Raw genomic sequence first — 26,850 nt, forward strand, 5'->3', positions numbered from 1 at the left:
AGTTTACATATAACAGGGTATTTGCCCAGTATTTCAATACTTTTTGCTGTACTAGAGAATACTTTCAACACAGCGTCCAAGAGAATAGTGAAGGGTGACCCATAATCCCACTGTTCTCAGAATACAGCCAAGCTAACCTGTCCATCTTGCAGTGTTAGCACTAAAAGCTCTCATCCATACTTAAAGGCCATGGAAATATTAAAAGACCATAAACAGCACTTATTCAAGTTAAGAGATTGAAAAGGCGGCATCATGTATATTTAATACAAGCAATACAAAGGGATATTATGTTACATTTGTAGAGCATTATATACAAAGATGTACTTGAAAACCAGTGGTTCCTACATAAACAACACACAGACTAAAGACTAGATGTCCATTGCTTGTGACTGTCCGACTATTCAGAGATTAAATTTAGCATAACTAAGAAAATACAGTTCCAACCACTCAATTACAGTAAAAATTATTAGAATTAGAAGCAAATCATGAATTAGCATATTATTACAAAGAACTAGCAAAAATGATTAGTTCGTTCTCATTTAGAGAGTCAAGCTTTAAAGCTAATCTCCAAGGACCAAATTTCACTTTCAGATATATATGTGTATTGAGCTCAGTTGAAACTGTGCAGGTCAAAACATGGCCCTACAGTTTAGGTCTTTGCTAAAGCTTAGTTCACCAAATTGTTGTTATAACACATTGTTTATGTCATGCAAAACATGTACAAAATACATTTTAAAAAAATAATTTTCTAGTTGTCTCCCTAGCTGATATACATAAATAAAATCAAAAGGAAAATAAAAACTAGTTCATTTTTCTCTTTTTTGCCTTAGCAGAAGTTTTCAATTTAGGCTCATTTTCAGGTGTTGGTTCCCATAATGCATTTCTTACAAATCTTGCTGCAGCTCCTTTATCCAGTTTGGACGCCTTTTTCTTGTCTGTTATTTCTTTGACTCTGTTCATGTATGTTCTGATTCTCTCCTGCAAGATATTAAATAAAAAGCACACCTGATATTATTCTGTGAAGACGTGCTATTAAAATAAAAATGAGTGAAAACAAAGCATAAGGAACATCATGCATTCCCATAATATACAGCAGAATAAAATATTTCATCTCTGTTCAAACTCTAGCGGATTCTTTTCAAACTAAAGATTGCCCTTTTAGCAGATTTTCTGCAACCGATGCTAATTGTACCAGTAACTGTATGAGGTCTGCCATTAGAGGTACAACTTCAACCATTTTATATATCTAGGTAGATGTATGGTCCTCATTCCCATAGAACCTTGTCTAATGGTATTACAACCTAGAGGCCTACTCTTTCAATTCCTTAAAAAGGTCATACAGCCACTGAAGGCAATAGGAATTTTGCCCAAGTAAAGCCTACAAAATTAAGCCATATGTGCATTATAATATAAAATATATATCTGTTGAAATATATAAAGAAATCTCAACTACAAAATCCACTATCTCCAATATATTAATTTGTCCAACAAAAAACAAAAAAAGCATGATTTTTTAAATTTTTTTTTAAAGAAACTCAATATTCTGTGATGTATATTTTATACAAATACACATAGAGGAAGGATAGTCCTGTGGCACTAAGAAGATCTAGTTCAATTGACAGCTCTTTCACAGGCATCCCATGAGACCTTAGATAAATAGTTAATGAACAGCCCTTAAATAGCACTTTACACATTCCCTGAATTATACAGACATGAAATAAAATATGTACATTTTGTGTACAGATAATACATATAATATATCAACATACCATGTGTGTGTCATACATGCATGGCCAAAATTTTCTACTTTGGGTATCTAAAGTCAGACACCTAAATCATTGACCTTTTTTTTGGAAAGATGATCAGCACCCACATCTCTAATTGATCTCTGAAAATGTTGGCAAATATTCCCATGTAAAAAGGTGAAGCTTTAGCTGGTTACACTTTACAGGGTATGAATTCATGATATGTTGTAGTATTTCTCTAGTATGATTGAAATTGCTAATCAGAACAGATGGCAACCCTACACATATCAGCAAAGGAAAAAAGGAGTTGACAGAAGCATCTGAACAAGGTGACAGGAGAAATGAACTCTGATAGTCTGAATAAGTTTCATTAATATCATTTGAATCCCCATGTATTACCTATAAGTACATGTTGAGCACAATTCTAAAGACAAAACAAATGGCAGGAGAGTGACTGTTTCTGATTGCCCTTTCCACATGAGTGATAAGAACATCACATTACTCTCAGAAGAAAGACATTTATTCATTCATATTGGTACTTGTAAAAAGAAACTAGATGAGAAACTAGATAATGATAATCTAGTTTCTACTAAAACTATCAGCAACTGTGAAGTAAATATCAGTACATCAGTTGCTTTAGATTTTTATGCTGTATATTTTTTAAGGGATTAAAATAGTGCAATGCTTTGTACCAATTACAGTGTAATAGGGAGCAGAAACTGAATCACTAACAGTACTATTAAAATAAAGATTAGTGAGAACAAAGCATAAGGAACATCATGCATTCCCATAATATACAGCAGAATAAAATATTTCATCTCTGTTCAAACTCTAGTGGATTCTTTGCAAACTAAAGACTGCCCTTTTAGCAGATTTTCTGCGACCGATGGTAATTGTACCAGTAACTGTATGTTAGTGATCCAATTTTTTTCCATGATGCACTACAGACTGCAAAATCCAAATTAAAAACAGAACATATTCTCTTGATAGTAAGAGTAATTTTCTGTATTCTTCAAGCATAAATACTATTACCTTGATTATGTAGAATTACCTTTATATATGTATTCTAATATTAATATAAGTAAAATATATTCATATAGCAGAGATCTATTATTCTTATTTACATAGGCAATTCAAATGAGCAATCATACATTTTTATTTCTATTTTTTCTTCAAGCTAAATGATTTGATTTTTGAAGTCAGCAGAATTTCCAAGATAGCAGACCTTACATACTGTACTCATGTATCTAAATGGAATATAAAGACAAACCTAAAAGATTTATTATAGGCTGTAAATATGTCACTAATGCAGAATTACTGGACAGTACACATACAACTGGTGCCAAAAAAGCTTTTAGCTTTGTTGCTGAACTGGATTCTTTACTGCTGAGAAAATGAATTAATGGAGGAACTGGAAAGGGGGGGGCCATCTTTCCCGTCTTTGCTAGTAAATCAACCACACTATACTTTTAGTCATACAAGAGTAAGAAAAGGCAGCCTCGGAGATTAACATGATTCCAACTATTTATAGGAAAAAACACCATACTGGAAGCTATAAATTATTAGTAGACATATAACATTTTTCCATTAAATAGATATAAGTGAAAAGCTGGTCTGCTCAGAATCCAATTCTTAAACAAAAGGTGGGGGAAAGGGAAGACAGGATGACACCATTTATCTTATTCTGCTTTTCCAATTTCACCAGGCTTGAAAACTTTGCTTTCAACAGACGATACTGTTTTGAACTAAAAATATCTTGACTTTCTTAATTTGGAGAGCTAAGGAGGTTATATCAACAGTTATACAACGCCATCCATATCAATACACCATCCATACACCAATGCATGGCGACTGAAATGATATTTTTAAATGTAGTTTTAAAAAATTATATAAGAATTACTAGCCCTGGGCAAGTGTGACTTTGCAAATGCGTTTTGTATAGGAACCTTACCAGCTCTTGTTTCACTGGATGTTCCTTGGGATTGATTCCTTGAGTGGCCAGGTATACTGCAAGAAGAAAAATGGTATTCTGTTAAACATAAAAGCAGGAATGATATAATATAGATGAATATATGCCCACGTGATCATTTGCAGGACTAGAGCCTAACTGCCCTGTTTAAATATTTGATTGTAAAATATTCTAATCAAGTACTCCAGTACCAATCTAATATGGTTAACCAAAAAGGACAGAAGAGGCTGCCAAAAAAAACCCCAACAACCTCATTTACATATCTGTGGCTAGCCTACGTAACTACCAATTTTAATTTCAGCATCACTTGTCCTGATTTAAGGACAATAGTAAACATGGGTTCCTAGAATAACTGAAAGAATATTTGTTAGATATAGGACTATAGAATTTGATTTAAAATTTGCAGCCATCAAGAAAGTGTTAAAATGGCCACCATAAACTCTCCTTCCTCTTATCACCCTCCTAAAGCATACTTACTCCAAAACATTGAATTTAACGTGTATGCAGAAACCAAATCCAATTTTGCTTGTTCAAGAGGGTCCAACTAAAAAGAAAAAAAAACATGATTTGTATGCATAGTAGCTTTCAGTAATATACACAATATAATTCCATGTGAACATATTTGTAACAAGGAAACAATGGTGCATGGTTCTGCATCAAATTGTACTTAAATATGCTATTAATACAGGCAATTTAGCTACCAGGAGAACTTTTATCACAGAAACTCGAGATGGAAAATATCTTCCAGGGGCTTGTCTATACATACAAAAAATGTACTGCTTTAAATTTACTGGGATAGTTAAAGTAGTACAAACCATTTAGTGTGTTATATCAGGATGGCTTCTACCCACAAGGGAAAGGGAATACGCTATATTGGTATAAAGCAGCTAAGGACTGTACTGATTTAACAATTTTGGGAGAGAAATCACACCCCTAACCGAAATAGTTACATCAGACAAAAACTGTGTGTAGACCATGCCTAAGTCATCTACACATCTCTCTGCAGGATTGTTCCCTGCTTTATATTTATTCATTTTTTATCCAGTCTAATATTAAATGCCACAGGCTAATAAAAGGTGATGGAGCTGGCTGCTGAGAAGTACTGAGCACCTGCTATGTCCACCTCTGAGGATAAAACTCACATTTCATCACCAAGTTTTTTTTCAAAATAACAGTACAGAATTTTAGAATGCAAGAAAAACTTATTGAAATCCATTTAAAGTTATAATAGAAAATTAGTATGCCACAGGCAATCAATGAACATTGAACACAAACATCAGATCGTGTGTTCAAGGCATGTCGGCATACTTCAGGCTGTACACTAAAGGAAGAAGTGTAATGAGATTTTTTTTTTGGACTGTCAAAGTCAATTTATTGTTTTAGTCCTATAGGATTTCCAGAAATACTGGTAACATCATCATACAGATCACCAGCTCTAACATGGATACTGTCAAAGGACTGGTGTTGTCAGGACTGATTTCTTCATAATTTATTCATGTTATAATCTTTAGAAATGAACAAATTCCCTTATGTATGAGCTTTTTTGCCGCAAAGAAAAATTACAAATTGAGTTTTAAGCATAAAAAATATATAGATGCTTATATGAATTCCTCTGGCAGAACACCTTGCAAGCTGAGAAGTATGTTTTATAGACTCCCTTAGATGTGCTCATAATACTGCTGGAAGGGATAGGATAGTGGACTAAGCATCAGGTTCTGCATGCCTAGATTCCTTGGAACCAAAAGTTGAAATTCCAGAGTCAACTCATCCTTTCATTCTTCCTAGATATACAAATTGAGAACCATGAAGTTTACTATGTGAAGTATTTCACATAAAACTATGGAGAAATGGCTCCTCTCTCTGCTCTTGGTGGACCCTTAATACCCCATGGCCCTTTTCATAAGGTCGGAATAAATCCTAACATCCTTGGCCTAAATGACCCTACTGACCCCCTATTGTGTGCTATTTGACAAATGCATTTCACCTCAGAGGTGGCTACATTTCAGTATTATTTTGTATGAATATAGCTCATGAAGTACTTTGGGAGAAGTGTTCTATAAATGTAAAAAAGATTATTAATTTAAATATGGGGCAGAGACGGTCTATTATTTGTCTGTACAGTGCCTAACACAATTAGGCCCCCATGCCTTATTGTGGTTCCTAAGTGCTAGTATAATATAAATTACTATTATAAATAACAACATTGGTGGGGGTTATTCTTTACCTTTTGAAGAAGCTCACTCCTGGAAACAGACATCATAGTCTTCAACATCTCATCTACAGCACCAACAGATTTTTCAAATGCTAACAGATAATCATGAATTTCATTTGGGTATTCTTCCCCACTACTATCTTCCTCTGCCATCTCCATCTACAAAGAAACATAAATTATCATTTTAATCAAATACCAAGGGTAGCAGGATTGTATTTTAAAATATGGGGGGAAAAGTGAATTCATGAATATTAGATTAACAGGTGTGTAGTCAATTAGTTCATTGTAGAAGTAATGTCAACAGTTATATAACTAGTCATGAGACAGTTTCAAGTATCCGCCCTAAATGCAGTACAGAATAGCATGAAGGGTCATCATGAACACAACTATTTTAATATCACAAAATTGGTGTGATGTAAAGATTTGGCTCCATGAAATGATAATGGAAAGAAATATTTGCTTGTTTAAAGAAAAGGTACCCTATTAATTTTGTAGGCAGAACTGTATCAACACCCCTCTCCCCTTTTCCTTCACAGCTGCTGGGCAGCAGCAACTTTTTTGCACAAGGGAAGCAGGAGCGTCCCATGTAGCTGCAGTTCCCTTACACGTGGACCCAATGTGGCATGTCTGCTCAGCACAGGAGTGGAAGGAGCACAGAGACCCATGGAATCATTACTAAAGCTGATGAGAAAATTTTTGTCCAGTTTTTCAATCAGAAAAAGCTATTTCGACAAAACTTGAAGGGAAAAAAAATTGCATTTTGGAAATTTTGTATTTTGGAAAATATTGAAGTTTGTTTCAGAGTTTTATTTTGAATTTTATTCTATCAAGTTTTTTCATTTCTATAGTAGTAATGCATGTTACGTAAATTTGAAATCAAAATTCCAAAACCAATATTTTTCAAAATGAAAATTTTTTAAATGGCTGATTAATGGGAAATTTAAAAAAAAAATATATATTTGTTCTCTTTCCAATTTGGAATGAAAACAAATTTAAGTGTCAAAATTTCCCACAGAATAGAAATTCCAAGTTTTGACCTTCTCTAATCATTACTGAAGTTATGTTTTTACAAGCTGAATTTTCATGAATAACTGTTCCAATACATTAGGCTCAGACATGCTTGTCTGTGCCCTTAATTCACCCCCCTGTGCATATACATTATGATAGTCTTTAATTACATGATCACATACTCAAGTTAGGCATCCAGAAAACGAAGAACACACAATTAGCAGCTGTGAAACCTGAAACTGTGAAAAGGTCTGCTTTAGCTGACATGCCTAGCATCCAATAGTAACTCTGACACAAGCAGGGATAGAATCCAATTCTGTAGGTTAGCATTCAACTTTCTTACCCATGACACCATCTTTTCTTCAATCTCCTGCCTCATTCCCTATACACCTTTCAACTGGATGAAACAGGGGTCCTACAGACAACAATTCCCGTCACTACACAACCGAGTCATTCCCAGAGCAACTTTCCAACAAGCTGTTGCCTTGTTCTACCTTAAAAGGATGTCAGACTTACATTTTGGAGGATTGTATCTTGGACCCATGTTTTGCAGGAATTTGGGAGTACACTATGGCCCTGTTGAACCAAGGACATGATTGGGCTCTAAATCTATACCATTAATCCCTCTCCAGTGATAGCTAAGATGACCAACTGACACACTATGAAACCGTGAAGTTTGGCCTAGGCTAGGTGTCTCCTCACTGGCTTCCGAGGCAGCTCAGTCACTGTCAGGGAAAGAGAGAGAGTGTCTTTTTGCTGCACCCACCTATGTGTATAGGACAGTACTTGAAACGAGGTGTCCTGAAAATAGTAACGGGGTAGTAGAAATAAAGACTATCGGGGGGAAAAAAAGTAACAGAGAAAAAGGAATCAGCGATTATAAACAAGAGATACTGTTTGGCAAACAAAATAAGAGGAGGATTGCGGGGTGGGAAAAGGGGGAATTAGAGAAGGGGTAGAAATATCTTAGAAAAACTCTTATCCACATTTTGAAAATAGTACTAGTCACAAGTTTGAGAAACTGTATTTTGTAAGTGTAATCTATGAACAACCCACAAGGCCGGCAGAAAATCCAAGGTAACAGCAAACAGCTGTGAAGTCCCTGGAGTTTGTTTTAGAAGAAAGATTTGATCTTTCCCTTTTCCTGGCAAAAGTGTGGTTTATGAGAGAAAGGTTCCTTTTTATTCATTAAGTCCTACTGGGTTCATATGGGAGGAAGGTTGAGGGAAGTCAAGTGGAGTGATAGTCTACCCAAATTCTGCCCACAATCCCAGTTATTGTAGCAGTATGTTTCTGTTAAAATTATCAACCATGAAATGGTTGAAGTTGACATTGGAACGGTCATCTGCAGGCTTCAGAATTAGAACCCCATTGAGATGAATGATGGCCATTCACAGCTCTCAGGTCTGTGTCAGGTCACATCCATGATACTGAACTAATCCTAAAATGTTCAAGCCCCCTACGTATGATACCACATGTTTACAGGACATTTTGGTCAACTGCAAGGCTACTAGGAGAGAACAGAGCTGCATGCACAGGATGTTGTTTAGAGAAAGATAAAGTATCAAATATCTGTATACAATATAATCTTATATTTGTGTGGGTTTATTTTGTCCTGGCCTCTCCTATTTAATTAAGTGAACCTGGTTAACAACCACCAAAGGAATAGAAAGTTACTTACCCTGTGCAGTAACTGTGATTCTTTGAAATGTGTTCCCCTGTGACTACTCCACTTCAGGTGTGCAAGTGTCTCTTGAGCCCCTGATCAGAGATTACCATTAGTAGCAGGGTCCATTTGGCCCACACATACTCTATACAACCTCGTATTGCACACCAAGCACCTAGAGAGCTGCGTGGGAAAATTGCCCTCAGCTCCTTCTCTATCCAAATGGCCTTCAAAGAACTATCCAAAGTAGAGGAAAAGGAGGGCAGGTGGTGGAACACCCACAGAGACACACATCTCAAAGAACCATAGGTACTGCACAAGGTGAGTAACCTTCTTTTAGTCTTTGAGTAGTCCCTATGGGTGCTCCACTTCAGATGACTCCTAAGCAGTTTCCCTACAGGGAGGAGAGAGCTTTGGAATTGGGTCCAAGACCGAAGACAGTACAGGAGAAACAAACGCCGCACCAGATCTGACGACATGAACCAACACACAGCATTTAGAAAATGTATGTACCATGTAGCCACTCCGCATCTCTCAGACACTGGAATGTTCTTGAGTAACACTCTGGAAGTTGCCTGTAATCTGGTAGATACGCTGTTACCCTTTGGGAAGGCAGAGCATGAGCTGCATCATAGCATGCAACAATATGCCCAGAGATCCACCCTGAAAGTCTCTGAGTAGAGATTGTGGAGTCCTTGGATCTTCCTGCAATGGAGACAGTCTAGGTGATTTCCAAAATTGCTTGAACACAGCTAGATAAAAAACCAGTGCCCATCTCACATCTAAAGTATGAAAGAAGATTTATGTGGTTTAGTGAAAAATACTGGTAGAAGAATGGTCTGGTTAAGATGAAAATCCAAAAGCACTTTAGGTAAGAATTTAGGGTATGGATATAAAGAGACCTTGTCCTTAAAAAAATACCATAAATGGGGGGTCAGTCATCAAGGCCCCAATCTTCCCAATCCTGTGGCCTGACGTGATAGCTACTAGAAAGGCCATCTTCATAGATCAGTGAAACAAGGAGCAAGTGGCCATAGGTTCAAATAAAAGTCCCATGAAGTAATTAATACAAGACTGAAATCCCAAAAAGGAGTAGGATCCTTAATCTGCGGTAGAGGTTCCCTAAACCCTTATTAAAACTTGAGGACACAGAATGAGCAAATACAAAAAACCCTTCTACTGGGGAAAGAATTGCTGATCTCAGAGCCAGATAAACCTTAACAGAGCTTACTGATAACCTTGATTTCTTGAAGTCCAGCAGGCAAACCAAGATGGCAATTCAGGCACAAGATAGTAGCAGTGATACTAGTGGTTCAACCTTTTACATTTCTGAAGATAAGTAATTTGAGTTTACTCCCTTCTACAGTTTAGTAATACCTGTGATACTCAGGTTGAGCAGTGGTTTCTAATCCTGTGAACCAACTAGGAGCCATGCTTAGAGACAGAGGACCCTATTTTGAGGTGAAGCACATGACCTGCATCCTGGAAGAGGAGAAAAGGGACGGTGAGAAGCTTGAACACTGGTTGGACACACAGGTGAAGCAGGTAAGGATACCAAGTCTATTTCAGCCAGGTCAATAGTATAAGGATAATCCTGACCCACTTGTCTGTTGTAATATATTGACAACCCTGTTGGAAATGGGAAAGTCAGTCTCCAAAAGTGGAAAGGTGGACAAAAGATAACCTGCAAGCTAGAAGTGAGGAAGAAATTGAACCCTCAACCAACCTATGGAAATTGTTGTTTTGATGATGACTGGATACGCTCTGAAGGACTGTGAGGAGTTCTCTTCTTCTGGAATTTTTGTGGGTTTGGTGGTTCTGTGAAATCCAGAGAACTGAGCAGGGTGAGATCTCTGGACAATTTGAGATGTGCTAAATGTTCTTGTTTGTAAGGGTATATGTACCCAGAGACCTCGACTGAGCCTGGAGTCCTTCACTGTGTATAAAGACTCATCCGTAGTCCCTGAGAAGAGCTTCTGACCATCAAATGAGAGGTCCTCAACAGTATTCTGAAACTCTCTCAGGAACCCCAACAGCTGGAATTGTGATACCCTGTACAAAACTACTGTGGAGATAGATATGATAGAGGTGTCCGCAGCATCTGAGGAGACTTGGAGAGAGACTCCGGCTAATAACTGACCCTCCATGATGATGACCTGAAAGCGTTCTCTATACTCCTGTGGAAGATGTTCAATAAAAGGCTGCAAACTTCTTGTAATTAGTGAAGTCATACCTGGCCATGATTACCTGACAGTTTGTGATGCGAAATTGGAGGGGTTTTGAATGAGTAAGTCTTTCATCAAAAAAGGTTTAACCTCTTTTTGTCCTTATCATAAGGGGCAGACTTACAATAACGTTATTTACCCTCTGACTTGCAGCATTCACTACCAAGGAATTCGGTGGCTGGTGGGAAAACAAAAATTGAGTCCCCGGGAGAAACGTAGTATTTCTTATCCACTTGTTTGCAAGCTGGCTGGAGGGTGGAAAAGTTTGCCACACAGTCTTTGCTGGATCTAGAAGCACTTCATGAATGGGAAGTGCAAACCCAGGTGGGCTTTGCCAACTGCAGAATGTCTTGAACTTGTGTTGTGAGTCTTTAACTTCCTCAAAAGACATGTGAAGGGTGTCAGACACCCTTTTCACAAGGCCCTAGAATTGACAAAAATCATCAGCCATTGATGGTGGTGGATGCATGACCACCTTGTCTGGCGATGAGGAGGAAATAGGAGTTTGAGAGGTGGCTTCCTTATCCATCCTACTCTCCTGTTCTTCAAGGTCTCCTCGTGTTGGGTATTTGTTAGAGGAGACTGTGTAACCCTAGCCTCTTTGTGCAATGGAGCCAGAGGCCTGGCAAATTGCTGCCGATACACCACTCAAGGATCCCAACATGGCCACTGGGGAGGCCCCATATTGGAGAAGGGGTGGTAACCAGGACTGATCCAACCATCCCTTTTGTGGACAAGGATCCTTGTCAAAGTATGGGTTCCTGTACTGCTGTGGAAGCAAACCCATAATGATAAAAAGGAGACTGACTGAATACCTTCTTCATCCTCCTAAATGTCCTCCAAAGGGGCAACCCCAGTAGAAAAAGGAAGAGAATCTTGCAGTACCAGGAAGCAATGGTAATCCAGAAACTAGGGTCTTGGTACTGAGAGTCATTTGGTATCCATAAGCAGTGGATACTCCAGCTCACCTAAAGATGACAAGTTCTTGGGGTAGCAGGAATCCTGCGGAACCAACTGGGCTGGTACCAATGCAGCAGTTGAGGTGGATGGTACTGTTGATCTGGAATACATAGGCAATGGGGCCAAAGGTGTCTGGCACTTCAATTTTGGTGGGTACCAACAATGCCAAGTGAAAAGGCACCAATGGTCACAGCGGTGTAGATGGTGCCATTCTAAAGGAGTATATGTCCTAAGCCTCCCTGTCATCAATGGTATCGGGGGCCTGCTGGAGCTGTGCATTCTGGGATCTCTCGGCCCCACTGGTACCGGAGGAAGCGTCCTTCACCTTCACAGTACTAAGCTGAGAGGTTGAGGCCTCTGACACTGTAGACTTAGCAGGAGATCACAGCCTTCTGGGAGCTGGCTCCTTGTGGTGGGAGACCAAGTGCCTCTTCTTTGGAGTTTTCCCTGAGTCATACAAAGTCTTCCCTCTCTTAGGGGAGAGACTTTGGCTGAGGTCGAAGGCATGCTGGATCTGTCTGGAGACAGATGTACAGCGAAGGGGAACATTCTTGCTCATTAAAACTTGCTAGGATTACATTAATTGTAGTTGCCATAGGTAAAATACCTCTATTAAAGGAGCATGGATGCATACTTTTCCATATCTCAATCTCAAAAAACCAGAAGACAGAAAAAAGGAAATGAATGGGGGAAGAGAGGCAGACCAAAAATATTTCTTCCCTAACACTGGTATCCCACATACCAAGAATTATGCGATTACCAGACTACCAAGTCACTAATGATTTAGTTGACCCTGTCATGCAACACAGACAGGAAAACTGCAAACAATCAAAATTAACCACACACTAGAACAAAGCTGCATATTAACGTGTGTACAGAATTCTCCACTAACAGGAGAAGTGTGCTCCCCCACCTCAGCATGGGAATGGATTAGTTGAACTTGCGTGTTTTCTGTTCATTGCAACAGGAACTTGCAAGTTCCTACTCCTGCTGTTTGGGGACCTCTCTCTTTTCACTGGACTATTATTTCAGTGTTACTGATCTCTACCCAGTATTTGTTACAGTGCTGGTGCATGCCAACAATAAGGCAGCTGTTAACAGCTTAAATGGTTTTGATAACATTAAATCCACAAGAAGAAACTTACTCTATTTTAGAAAATATGCATCTTCACAAAACTGGTTTTTTGTTGTTTTTTTTTGTTTTTTTGGGGGGGGGGGGGAGAGGAGGGGGCCAAAATCAACATGCAGGCTGCACGTTCACACCTACAGGACAGATGACACCAAAGGGGAAATAAGACTACATAGATGACTCCATAGACCTAAGGGCAATCCTGTCCTCCTCTATCTTTACATTCCAGTTATTAAACCAGAAACACACAGACAACCGCTTTTAGAACAAGCAGAAACTTATCACAGACTTGATTAGTTCCTCTCCTGGATTTTTGCCGGATATGCTTGTCTGTTGGATTTGACGACTTTCAATCTCTTTTTTTGTTTCTTAGTTAAACACAGCAATCCCATTTTTCCAAAACATTACAGGACCAATAAAACATTCAGTTAAATGAGGATCTGGATAGTATGGAGAACAAACTATTGGGTAAACAATTCATAAAGGAGGGTTTTAAAGTGGGGAGGAGAATAATAAATTTGGATAAGACAGCATTTCAGGTAAATGGGTGTTGGATAAATGGGGCTGTAATATTGCTGGAGGGGAACTTGTGGTTGAATGCATGATGATATTTTATTTTTATACCACCTTTAATCTCAATAGATTGCAAGGCACCAAAAAAAAAAAAAAACCAACTGTGAATACAGTCACTTCTGGGATAGAGGAAGGTTTGCATCCCACATGATACTCTGCACAGCAGAAAGGGGGTATTTTGGCTAAGGACACAGAGGCAAACTATTATTCATGAAAAATGTGCTTTGATATCAACATACAGCAGACAGGCCCATGGCTTTTAAATCTCAGTTGAAAGGCTGTCCTGCACTAACTAGCCCAATATGCTGTTTTGAGCAAATGTAGCTGAAAAAGCCCTCCCATTCTCCAAATATATTTAATCACAAAATTGAGGCAGTCAGTGTATTATGGAAGCAATGAAGATTTTGTAATATTTAGGCTGATCAACAAAAATGCATTAAAATTCATTTGCCTGATTATTCTAAGTTATTCAAAAATACTACTGTAGATATAAGAACTCCAACTATAAAAATAGGTATATGCTGCTTGATCTCCAGATCAATGTAGCATATATGCACAGCAAGGAACACATTCTTCAGGAGAAGACAAGAAAAATATAAGACACAAATTCAAGGAGGGAGAAGGGAAGATTTCATCATCTGAAGACCATGAAGAAAAAGAGAAGTGGATCACAATTAGCAACCCTCTGCAGTAGTTTAAAATGCTAAAAAACATTCATTTTCTATATCAAATTATCTATTGACCTATGATTTAATTGTATTATAAAGGGAGGTAAAAGTAAGTGATTCTGTACATAATTTAACAATCACTAATTTACAATTAGGCAATGTTAGGATTTTCCTGGGGAGCAAGCATAACTTTTTACACACTGTTTTTAAAATGAATTGAAGCTCATGCAACTGACACAAAAAGGTAATGGGGGAAAGAACACAAACAGATGTCTTAAGAATAATCTCTGAAAATATATAGTGCTTTAACAACTTTAGTAAATACTTTAGATACAAATACAAACTCTTGCCAGTAGGCTTAAGAAAAACTGTCATGATGTGAGAGGGGGGGAAAACCCATCTAATTAGGGGTCAGGTACTTTTACTTGATATACAGCAAGCAACTTCAACTCTTATTAATGGAAGTTACAGACAATTCAAAGGAAGGTGGAAAAATCAATTTTTCAAAATAAAAAAATCCATTCTTTTTAATTTAAAGCAGATTTTTAAATATAAATTAAATATTTCTCTCTTTTTAAAAATTAACCTATTTAAAATTAATTTGAAATTATGACAGCCTATCACACAGCCTAAATTTAATACAATCTATTTAAGTAATTTAAATTAAATAAAAAAATATTCAATATATATTTGCTGCCCAAAAACTTTTAAAGAAAGTCAAACCACTGAACTAGTGGAAGTCACTGGCTAGGCACCTGGAACCAAAGTTTGCTGAAGTGCTAAACCAGCAGTAGCTTCTTCTATAGGTGCAAAGAGAATATTTCTTTCATTTCAGTTTGTTCAACTAGTTCATTTTAAATGACAAGTTCATTCAAAGTTGAAAAACAATTGGCAGTTGAAAAAGCAGGAAAGGTTGTTTTCCTTTTCCAATCTACGAATAAAAATGAGATGTGAGGATGAAGTCTAATAGTTCTAAAATCCTGAAGGACACGGTGACCAGAAAAAATCAGTTCAATTCCCTAATCACAAATAATACTTCATTTGTTTAATAAATCTGTTAGTTTTAAATGCAAACACGTTTTGATAAACTTACTTCCCCCATGTGTCCAGCACATTTAAGGTACTTTTATTTAACTAATAAAGACAATTTGGAATTCAATTAAAAATGAAAAAGGCATTTTCAATTTCTTTCCTTTCTCATGATGCAAACTGTGAAAATAAAATAATCACCTAGTAAATAAGAAATGCATGTGAGATGGGTTTCCCCAGGTACAACCTGGGTCTGGAGTACCACTGTGCCCCCTTAACTCTGCCGCCTGGGTTGTCCCTAACAGTCCTTTGCTACTGTGACAAGCACTAAGCTCCTCCAAGTGCTGTTATCACTCAGCCCAACAGCATCTGAAGCTCCACACCCAGCTAGATTACATGAATGCTCCCAGAACCACTCATGAATCTCACGAAGGTCCCAGCCAGTTCACCGCAGCTCCCTGCCTTGCATCCCGAAGTTGCCCAGTCCTGCCCTGGTCAGAAACCTGACCAATATGTTTACTACCTAGTCCACTCCCCGCTCAAATTTAGTCTGGAGGCTGTATTTAGCTGCAAATCGACATAGTTGAATTGTCACCAACCAATGGAATCAACCTCTCTTTAGGAAAATAACTCAAAAGTACAAATGCAAAACACAATTAAAATTAATGATTTAAATCAAGGTTTCCTGCTTGCTCATTTAATCATTATTAAAATTAGTGATTTAAATAATTTTGATTTAAATCCATCTATCCTTGTTCAAATTTGAAATACCAAACATTTCCACCCAACACTACACCAAAAAAGAGAAATCCAGAAGTTTACACTTTAGTGGCCCATAACTGCCTCTTCTTTGCTGAATTAAAACCACAGACTTAGGCTGAATAGAGTAAGTAGATTCTATGTGATATTCAAACTGAAAAGGAAAAAAAAACCTTTAATATTCTTTACTCTGATGCTTCAGTATATTTCATGGTTTGCTTTAATATTTATTTATATTTCTAAGCTATCTCATTTGAGAGGAAAGTGGAAATGGCTTTCACTTTTGCCGAATGAATTCCTTAACAAATGGAAGATTAACCTCTCTGCAAGTCAAGTATTTAATAAAACATGGGCATGTAAAAAACGTAGTAGGTTAAACAATTATCTCAATTTTTAATATTTAATACCTACATAATATTGTGGATAACATGCATCTGGTTTGAAACCTAGATCTGAGCATACAGAATGGTATTAACATAATGCTCTACTTTGAGTGGGGGCAGAGACCATCTTTTTGCTGTGTGTGTGTACCTAGTAGTTCTGCAATATCCTTTTTGAGATAAGGCAACCAGTAGGGTACACAGTATTCCAGATGAGGCCGCACCACTGATATATAAAGGAATTATAATATTCTTTTTATTATTCACCATCCTATTCTTTATGCATCTGAACATCTTGTTAGCTTTTTTAACTGCATCTGCACACCGGGCGAAGGTGTCATTTCACATGAGCAGCAAAACAAGTCCTGTATGTGCAGGATACGAATTCTAAACATCTTATAGGCACTGAAAAGAGGAACACCATTATGAGAAAGCCATGCATGCTTTCTGCAAAGTACCCAAACAAGTCACTTTTCGGATATAAAACCTGTGAAATCTGGTAAGCACATTTATATCTAAGTTTTTCCTAATCCTGAACACACTCTTCTGGGCTACATACTTCATGTTTTCTTGACCAAGGGCCTGCAGTACTAAAGTATCCAGCCTCTTTCCTGATTCAGGCCAGTTTTATTTCATTTTTTTTTAATCCAAAGAGCGTTGCAGACGTTTTTCATGTTAAAGAATGTAACCAAGGCGGGGTGCTTTTTATACGCGCGTGTTTAAAAGCGGGCACACGGAGGCCTGACGGGCCCATTCAGCGGCCTGACCCTCGCCACAGCAGTTACTTTTGCAATTCGAAGCATCAGCATGGCTCCCTCCCGCTCTCTCTCTTTACATCGAATTGCGTCCTGCAGCAGCAGCAGCAGCAGGAGGCAGAGTCCGATGGTCTCACCTAGCTCGCCCCGCAGCCGGCTCTCGCGCAGGCGGCCAGTGAAGGTTACGCTCTCCGGGCCGGTAACTAGCTGCCTGTGAACCGGCTAAGAGCGGCCTATCCCCGCCGGCTCCATGTCCCCGGGCACCGTTTCATCAAGCGGTTCCTCGCCGTCGTTAGTGACTGAGCTGCGCCCCAGGCTCCGAGAGCGGCTCTTCCCCCTCCCCCCGCGCGTACAGGGACCAAAACCGTTACTTGCCGTTCTGGCAAAACCCGCCCTCCGGCGCTGGGGGGGTCCTAGGCCCAGGGCGGGGGTCCAGGCCGCAACAGGGGCGCAGAGAGATGACGCACTGATAGGACGGCCAGGGGGCGGGGCTCTGTCGTTGCGTACGGAGCCTCAACATACTCCCTCCGCCGGCGAGATGGCTGGTGGCGTGTCCTGTCCGAGTGACTGACTGAGCGAGGAGCCAATGAAAGCTCGGCGGGCTGGGTCGTGACGTAACACGGAGGGGGCGGGACAGAGCGCGGCCTGAGGAGCCACAGCCAATCCGAGAAAGAAATGTAGCGAATGGGGCGGTGTCAGAGTGACTCAGGCCAATCCGGAAAGGCTCCCTAAGGAAGACAGACGGATAAGAAAGCCGGGGCCTTGCGGGTGGCGGGGTGGGGCTTGAGCGTCCGCCAGGCTGCTCGGGAAGTGAGTTAGGGTGGGCCTTGGGCCTCTGGCCAATCATAATCGGAGAGGGCGGGGCTTAGTCCCCGTGTGGCTCTGGGCGAGAAGAGCGGATGTGTGCTGTGGCCGAGGCCATGCCGGTGTGAGAGCGCGGCCTAGGAGGAGGGGAATCCGGGCCCGCCAATCAGGAGCGCGCTGCGGGGCGGGGCCGGGAACTCTGAGCGAGGGTTGGCGAAAGGCGTTAATGGTAAGGGGGGGGGGGCCGGCCTCCCTGGCCCGGTCGAGGGAGCCAATCAGCGGAAACGGCGCGAGGTGCTCTGCGGGGCAGGGACCTGAGCAGAAGAAGTGACCCTGAGGGACTTCCCCGTTCTGCGCACACAGACGTGTTCCATCCTCCCCCCCCACACACACACACACAGACAGACAGACAGACAGAGGGGCCTGAGAGAGACTCCCCAGCTCCTCCCCCACACAGGGAGGACCAGGGCGCACACCCAAGAGGCTGTTTGTTGACCTGTGTTCCCCGACAAATGGGGGAAGGTCAGGTCGGTGGGCCCCCAGCCCTGCTAAGCTCTGAGGCATTTGAAAGCCATGGGTCAGGCTGCCTCCAGAGTCAGGGACTGGCTTTCAAAATACGATGGTTTAAAAAGAAATAAAAACTCAGGTCCTCAGCTGGCTGCTGCTTTTTGAGCCTGCAAGCTAACTCGTCCTCTCTAGGCGTGAGCAGTATGATGCCATCTTTAACTGCCTGGCCCCCACGCTATTTTTCCCCCCACAGGTCACCCACGTCATTCCTTGCGTAGGACAGCCAGATACTTGGCTTGATTTCTTTCAAACATTTTCAGAAATAACGAGATCAGGAAGAAAAAATACTCACTTCCATATACCTCCTTTATAATCAGGAATCACCGCTTTAGACCAATACCAAAATAGGAAATCTGTCCCTATATGTGGAAGAACCTTTAATTGCTTGCTAGTTTATAGTGCTAGTGGGAGGGCCATATAATTCTCTAGCATACGGCACAGAATTAGAGTCTGCTGCTATTCACATTTGCAGCAAGTTAGAATGTTATTAATACTCCCATAGTTATACTTTTTAATGAAATAGTTAAATACATTTTACCAAGATGTCATTCTTTTATTGTATCTTGTTTTTAAAAATAGTATGCAACCACAGCTTCGTAAGATAAACAGAGACAGCATTTAAAAACCTTTCATATAATTTAAACCAAAAAGAGGAACTGGTAATAAGTAATTGCATATGTATACACAGTACTAAGATTACCCCCCAAATCAAAGCTTTTTTGCTGTGTAGTTAAAGGCAGTATACAATAAGTGTTTTACAGACCGTTTTATGATACCTTCATGAATCCCAATGCACTATTACTAGCATTTATGGAAAAGGTTTATATCACACACTGTTTACAGAAACAGTATTTTTAAAGGGTTTCCTGTAAAAGATGGTATTAAGATAGCTCTTGCGATTACAATCAAATATAAACTTATGCTAAAGAAAGTCTTTCTGGGTTCTATGTTACATGTTTAACATATGCACCAGCTTCAGATGTTGGTGATTTTCTAATAATGATATTGGCATGCTGTTAAGAAAAATATGCAGTGCATACTTTACTAACCATAATAAGCATACACTGCAAATGTATTTGAATGCTAAATTTCTAATTATGATAGTGACACAATATTGACACACTGTTAAGAAAATCCAGCATGCAGAGCATGGTTAATGGAAAATTCCAAATGTATTTGAATAGTATGTTTCCAGTCATAATACTGTGAAATAATTACACAAGTGTATTAATACTTTTTGCACCCGCTTTCTTATAAGATTGATTCTGCACAAAGTAAAAAAAGGAAACTAATTTTTTTTTAAATTGGATCATTTTGTTATTAAATATGCAAATAATATTGGCAGTACAATCTGAAGACAAGTGTGAAACTAAGAAATACAAAGAGAAAACTAACACCAAAAATTTAAAAACAAATCTTGTCTCATATGACCATTCGAGAAAAAAACAGAGATGTACAAATATTGAGGAATATGGTAATTATATTTTTTCTTTGAGGAATCTATTACAAGAAGGGAGAAATATTTTGGCAGAGCAACACATACCTATAATATACTGTTTACTAATTCTAATTCTATTTGCATGTGGATCAGTAAATATGCTTAAACACAAGAAAGGGCGCCATTTTCTATAAGGCCAGCCCTGACTGTAGCTGAAAAGCCCAGTCTCTCTTTCCCAGCCCACAGATCTGTGACTAGAGCTGTACTAACTGTTACAAATGCAATGCACTCTTGGTAACTATCCCACACATCCCAGCACTTGCTTCTGGGAAATTATGAAAAAATACTGTGACAGGATAATACCTGCCCCACACTAGACAGGCAGAGGTTAAGCTTACACTGTGGGTTGAGGAAGCCACACCTCCTGACCCCTGCTGGGCATGCTCCAATTGGAACCACATTATAAAACAGACAATGGAGCAGCCTGTCTTAGTCTAGCCTGACTGGGGAGGAAAGAGGATGTGCTTTGGAGGCTCCTGCCAGGCAGCTGTTAGAGCTCCAGACTTCAGAGGCTGGACACACTAAGGCAAATATCTGGCTGCCCACGGAAGCCCATGAGGGGAAAGAGTCATCAGGAACTTTGCTGGCCAACTACCCTGGAGAACCAGAGCGCTTGCAGACTACATTGCAGGAAGACAGGATAGGAAGTAGCCCAGGGGAACTAGACTTTGATCTGGTTGTGGAACGGGGAACAGCATCATCATGTTTTGGAGGGATTCCCACTGACTCAGTGGTAGATACACTTGCTGCTGATAGGGCCCTGGGCTGGGACCTGGTGCAGTAGGGAGGGTTCAGGTCCCTCTATCCCAGCTGCCACCCCTGGGTGCTGCTAGGCTTCTCTGCCGTGTATGGAAGGGTGACCCTATGGTTGTGGGTGGCTAGGCCCCGCTGCCCTGACTCTAGGGACAGCCTACTGATTCTGGCCATTGTGCCTAAGGCTACTAGGTTGGACTGCCTGGAATCTTAGAGCAGTCCCCCCTGGACCTCCCTCATTTGGATCATTCGGTTGTACCACCCTGAGAAGAGACGCAAAGGGGTGACTGGGTATACCTGCCCCATGACCGCTACCCATGCACTGTGGGGCATGTGAGAGGACAAACTGAACTGTTTTAGCTAGTCCATATCCAAACTGGCACTAAAACAATTCAGATTGAAATGGTTCAGACTGATGAGGTTCTTAGACCTATTATCCAAACAGTCTTTAGAGTGCTTGGAAACCAGTTGGAATAGCTTTGTGTGGGGACAAAAACTTAACAGTTTGTCACCACTTTGTCAGTCTAATGCATGTCAAGACAAATGTGACTTATTACTGATCTTTCAGGGTCAGAAGTGATGGGATTTTAATGCCGCTCCCATTGTTATAGTATTTGAGGGCTTGTCTATAGGAATACCTAGGCCTGGTCTAGACCTAAAACTCAGGTTGACCTAGCTACAGTGCTCAAGGCTGTGAAATATTTCACAGCCTGCGTGATGTAGTTAGGGCAACCTAACCCTCACTATGGATGCAGCTAGGTTAATGGAAGAATTCTTCCACCAATCTGGTTACCATCTCTTGGAGAGGTGGATTACTATATTTAATGGAAAAACCCCTTCTGTTGATTCAGGAAGCACCTACACTACAGCATCACAGCTGCAGCATGGGAGCTGTACCTCTGTAATGTAGACATTGTTCATGGTAGGTTGGGGTGTAAATCTGCATTGCACTACTAGCCTATGACACACTAAGCATCTGTGTGGACCTTGCTGCTGCATACTAAAAGTTCTGTAGTGCTCTAATCAACCCCGCTTAGAAACGTTTTCAGTGCCCAGTGTAAGGCATGTGGCTGTGTTTGACACTATCTTTTTTCAGAACTATCGTTTCTGTCTACGGACTCAAAGGCCCTCCCAGCTACAGTATAAGTTTTAAGCAGTTGCAATACCTGGTTTGGGCCCAACCATGTTATAAGAAGCTCTTCCCTGCCTCCTGCTCTTTGCGGATATAAAGCAACATGTTAGGAACCCATATTTTGACCTCCATATCTGGCCAAAACAGGTCATGCTATCTCCCGCCCCCATTCCTATAGGCAAGAAAAAAAAATTGTATAAATTTGTTTGGACCACGAACATCCTTTCCAACAACGCTGAAACATAACTGGTTTTTGTAGCATAAAGAGGACCTACTGCAGCCTGAATCCTGTCTGCATGGGAAGATGCTCCAAAAAAGATACATGAGCTAATTTTTATTCTTTAAATAAGAATTTAAGCTCCACAGAGTACGTCTCCCCCAGAGCAGGGTGGGTGCAGCAACCCCTGCACCAGCTCAACCCAGTAGCACACCCAACCCCCTGGATACGCCTAACAATTGCCCCCTCTTGGCTTCCTTCCCACAGGCCATGACCCAGCCCCCTCCTCAAGATCTTTACATTCCCAAACTCCCACTGGGGCCTTGGCTCTAGAGCCCATCCTGGCAGCCCTGCACCCTGGCTCCACTCCTACCTCCGGGCCTTTGGCCTGGTGCCTGGCCAAGGTGCCTTGCCAACCATGATGATGGTGGCAGTGATGAGATGCAGAGCAGTCGCTCCTCCCCGCACTATCTATGGGGCTGGGCTGGGCTCTGGGTGCTGCTGGCTGGATTGGGCCTTCCATTTTACCTGAGAATACCAAGGCCTCAGTACCAGGGTGCTGGGTGTGAGGCTGTACAATGCCTGGCAGAAGGGGGGGGGGGTCAGTTGGGGCCCCCGTGCTTCAGTGCCCTGCCCCCCAAGGGAGAGGGTCAATTGGGGAACCCCTCACAACCTGTGCCTCTGCCCCTGGCCTGGAGGGGATGAAAGGGGTTATATGAAGCCCCGTAACTCAATGTCCCAGCCAGGTGCATTGTCATTGTGGCAGCTCCTGGTTGTGGTTTAATAATGATCCTTAGAATGGGGTTCCCTGGCAATTCAGAGTGCTTCACAAATGTTAACTAGTGATCCTGAGTGATACCCCCCTAGGTGTATAGATATTGCTTGAGGTACCAAGAATATCTTGGCTAGTGGGTTACAGCCATGAGAGCCCCTGCACAGCCAGGCCAGCACACCATGCCGCTGCGCATGGTGGATCCAGCTTGGATTTATTTCTGAGGCCCATCGGGCAGGGCTAGCAGCACTGCAAGAGCAGCACAGCAGGTGCTTCTGAGCAACACTCCCAGCATATATCTGGCTGAGGCATGGAGTGGCATTGGCAGGCTTTCAAGGGATGGTAGCCATGATGCAGGACCTCTGAGTATTGAAGGTATCATGGGGGAGCCCTGAAAGAAAGTGGGTTTAGAAGGGTGGGCCTTGTTATATCTCTCCTCTTAAGTTAAGGGGTGCCCCTGAAGATCCTATCAGGACTGCATTAATGCTGCACAGTTGTTCTGAAAGGCACATGACTGTCATTCTAGTAACACAGGCTGATTTTTTCCTGCCACGATTGGCTGCATTTTCAAATATATTGGCCATCTGGGATTTTAGTAAATATCTTGGGGTTTATAATATCAGTCCGTGTTTCTCTAGGCAGCCTCTGCCTGTTCAGTATCTGCTTGGAAGAACATGTAAATACATCTGTGCTCTCCAAAGATTAAAAAGAGCAGCTATCTTCTGATAAAAATCGCAAACCCTGACTGGGTTGAGAAAGTCACGAATGCAGTAACACATGAGAAAACCCTTGCAAGTACTCACTAACAGCCTCATTGGCATACCCTGGGCTCACAGGTTCCTTTGAAACTTACTGTATATAAAAACTGCAGCCTGGCTCTTCAGAGGCAAATTCAGATGAGATCATTGGAATCCAAATCTCTGTAGCTGGAGGCAGTTTGGTCTCACCCATTGGTTGAGACAGAAGAGCACCCAGCTGATTAGTGCTGACTGGCTGCCTGGCAGGATGAGTTGGGCTTGCTTCATGTGGAGTCAACGACTCAGGAGCAAGAGGAAGCCAAGTCCAGCCTGGAGAAGGGAGGAAAAGTCTGCTTAGTGATACAGAGGGCGAGGCTGGGAAGAAGTGTCTGAGGGAAAATAAGCTGAGAGTAGGTCTCTTTGGGATGGCAAAAGGCACGTGTGTTTTCGGGTGCATCTGGGCCCTTTTTTAACCTTAATCCATCACTGCCATCCGTTAGTGCAATGTAAAGTGTTGCATTAAAAGAGTTAATGAGCTTCCTGAAAAGTAGTTGACTCCGTTCTAAATAAAGTAATATCAGTATTCAAATTAAGATAACATGAGCTTCCCTTCTATCCACAGTTTGCTCTGAAGCATATCTAGAGATTTTCTGATCAAGTAGTTATTTGTTTTCAGTAGAATTGGGGTTCTGGTTTTCAATTTCACCCAAAAATAACTGACAGAATAATACCAATCCAAATGTTATAATAGAATGATAAAAATAGAAAATGCAAGATTCCTTTGTTTTGTTTTTAACTGCCAATAGTATCCCAGTTGCACATAGCAGCAGCGTGGATACTGGGATAGGAAGTGATACCCGTGTTAGCATGGCACAGCAGTGGCTAATGTTTAAGAGTAGCATTAAGTGCTTTTGTCTCATTGAAGCTTTCATGAGCATTTCTTTACTTTTTAAATAACTTTCATTCATTCTTACTGGAACAGCTGCAGAATTGTGCAGTCAAAGTTAAAAATGAACGTATAGAGACTGATAAGTGAAAATGCAGTTTACTGGCTAAAAAGTAAAAACAGAAATTGAAAGCAGTATCCTTAAATATAATATTTTGTATTTTCAGACTGCCTTCCAACCCAGGATCTCTGAACACTTTACAAACAGTTAATTAATCCTCACCTTACTGGCCTCATATTACAGATAAGGAAAATTAGGCAGAGAGATACTGGTTGATTTGCCTAAGGTCACACAGGCCAGATCTCCTGGTTCTAGTGATGTTTTAACTACAAAAACAAAGGAAAATGTAACAAGTTCTTATGAATGTTCAGGTTTAACTAATTTTTATTTATAAAAAGATTATTTAAAAAGTTAGGATTAAGGTAGTGCTTTTCAACTATGTGTAACCTATGCTAACTGTGTGGCTTTGTTGCTTCTGGTGGCTCAGATGTTTGTTTGCTACTGCCTCTGAGCTAATAGACCTTGGTCCTGTAGTTCCAGCAACTGAGGCTTGTCCTTTTTAGATCCTGAGGTCTTGGATTCAGTCCCTGCAGGCAACCCATCCAGAGGTATTGTTACATGTAAATCAAAGCATTTATCCCCTGCTTGCAATGGCAATTTTTGCACTTTTACTTCCAAGATTAGAAAATGAAAAGGATTTACCCTAGACAAAATATGATTGATGCAGAGTTCAGATGATGTAATTTTTATGCCTCACACATTCTTAAAATTATAATTTATAGTTCTATTTTATGTGTATGTCTGCCTGAAATCTATCAGTGGAAAAACCAATATGCAAACCAAGGCTAAATGAAAGCTGTTTTATTTGAGAGGATTATGAATAATTATTGATTTTTTTCCCTATCACTTCCAGAATGATTGGAAAACCATCCTAAATATTTCTTATGAAACGTTCGATGTAAAAAGCATATTGAAAAATCACACTTTCCATAGATTCCATTCATCGTGGGTACTGTATATTAACTCTCATAAATTAGTTCTTTGCACAACAGTATATTTTTGGCCTGCAGTCCTGACTCCAATAGGATTTTTGCCTGTATGCAGATAGAAGGATATGGCTGTTAGGAGGCCTCTTTCTATATTCGTATAATAAGCAGGCTTACTTTATACAAGACTTTCTTTTAATGTTTTAGCAATATGTTATTAAAAGGCCTGATCCTATGAAGTTTTGCACACCCTCAACTCATCACCTTGCAGAACTGGGCCCAAAGATTTTTGTTATCAAGAAAGTCTCCTGTTTCCTTCCTTAAAAAAAGAAGTTTGGTAGGTATGCTTACAAAGAACTATTGTGAGCATTTTCATCATATTAAAAAGTGAGAGAGAAGGACACTTAAACAGTATATCAAGGACTGTGACATTGATGGGGTTTTCAGGAAACCAGATTTGCAGTGAATCCAATCTGACATTCTAGTTAAGATTAATTCTAATATAGATTTGGAATTAGGAAAAATGTTTCTGGTATCAAATCCAAAATCCTAGGTTTTATTTATGGTATATTTGTTCTGATTTTATTTTTCCTCTTTCAAACAATGTTGTATAGTGCTGACTACTGAAAGAGTCGGGGGGGGGGTGTTTTTGTGGGCCTTAACATTCAGTGTTCTACCTGCAGAATGTGATTTTTCATGAAGGAGTTCATGCAAATCTGTCAATTCCTCGGTTCAGGGACTACTGTTTTTCAAATGTTTGCACTGTATGTTCATAATTTCATTTCTAACTCATTGAGCAATGGTCAGATTTATCAACTGACTCCTCTCTGTGCTAGAGCTTATTTTGTTTTCAGGGTTACAAAAATTAAAGGGTGCCCCGATTCAATATAGAGGGTTACATCCTGGCCCCATTGAAGTCAATTAGTTTTGCCTCTGACTTCAGTGGGGTCAGAATTCATCCAGAAAGAAGTCAAGAATGGTTTGCAATAAAGGCAATTGGATAATGTATTTTAAAAATTACATTGTCTCTCCCTTTCCTCTTGTAAATAAATGATAACTGCTGTACCCCACATTCCTCAATGGATGTTGAAGGTGCTCAGCAACAGACAGCAATAGACTCAGTGTGCCTACTGGGTGAAATTCACTCCTGTGCCTAGGGCCAACAGGAGGCCTATGGACCACTTAAGACTAACTCAAAATACTGCTTAAGTGGGACTTAAGTGTTGCATTAAATGCCGTTCCGAAGCCCCAACCTTTTACCTAGAACCACTGCTTTATAGTTGCCTTCAGTGGAGCACCTATAGGGACATCACTCGAAGAAGAGAAGGGAAAAACAATAACAGCATTACCCCAAACAGA

General features: G+C 40.4%; 1 protein-coding gene across 2 annotated transcripts; it reads right to left on the reverse strand.

Moving 5' to 3' along the window:
* Positions 1 to 228: 228 nt before the first annotated feature.
* C1D (C1D nuclear receptor corepressor) lies at positions 229 to 17,665 on the reverse strand. Of its 2 annotated transcripts, none has more exons than XM_067565268.1 (5): positions 17,454 to 17,665; positions 5,939 to 6,085; positions 4,192 to 4,258; positions 3,697 to 3,752; positions 229 to 978 (listed from the first exon to the last, which is right to left on the reverse strand). In XM_067565268.1, exons 2-5 carry the CDS (start codon positions 6,083 to 6,085, stop codon positions 802 to 804), a joined length of 447 nt encoding a protein of 148 aa, XP_067421369.1. In that variant the 5' UTR covers positions 17,454 to 17,665; the 3' UTR covers positions 229 to 801. The 2 variants fall into 2 exon arrangements, with proteins under 2 accessions (XP_067421369.1, XP_067421370.1); XM_067565269.1 differs by lacking the exon at positions 17,454 to 17,665 and adding an exon at positions 17,216 to 17,382.
* Positions 17,666 to 26,850: the final 9,185 nt, after the last annotated feature.

Source organism: Emydura macquarii, unplaced genomic scaffold (genome assembly GCF_026122565.2).
Source record: "Emydura macquarii macquarii isolate MOO-44397 ecotype Brisbane River unplaced genomic scaffold, CSIRO-AGI_Emac_v2 contig_2676, whole genome shotgun sequence".
In the NCBI taxonomy this organism is placed as follows: domain Eukaryota; kingdom Metazoa; phylum Chordata; order Testudines; family Chelidae; genus Emydura; species Emydura macquarii.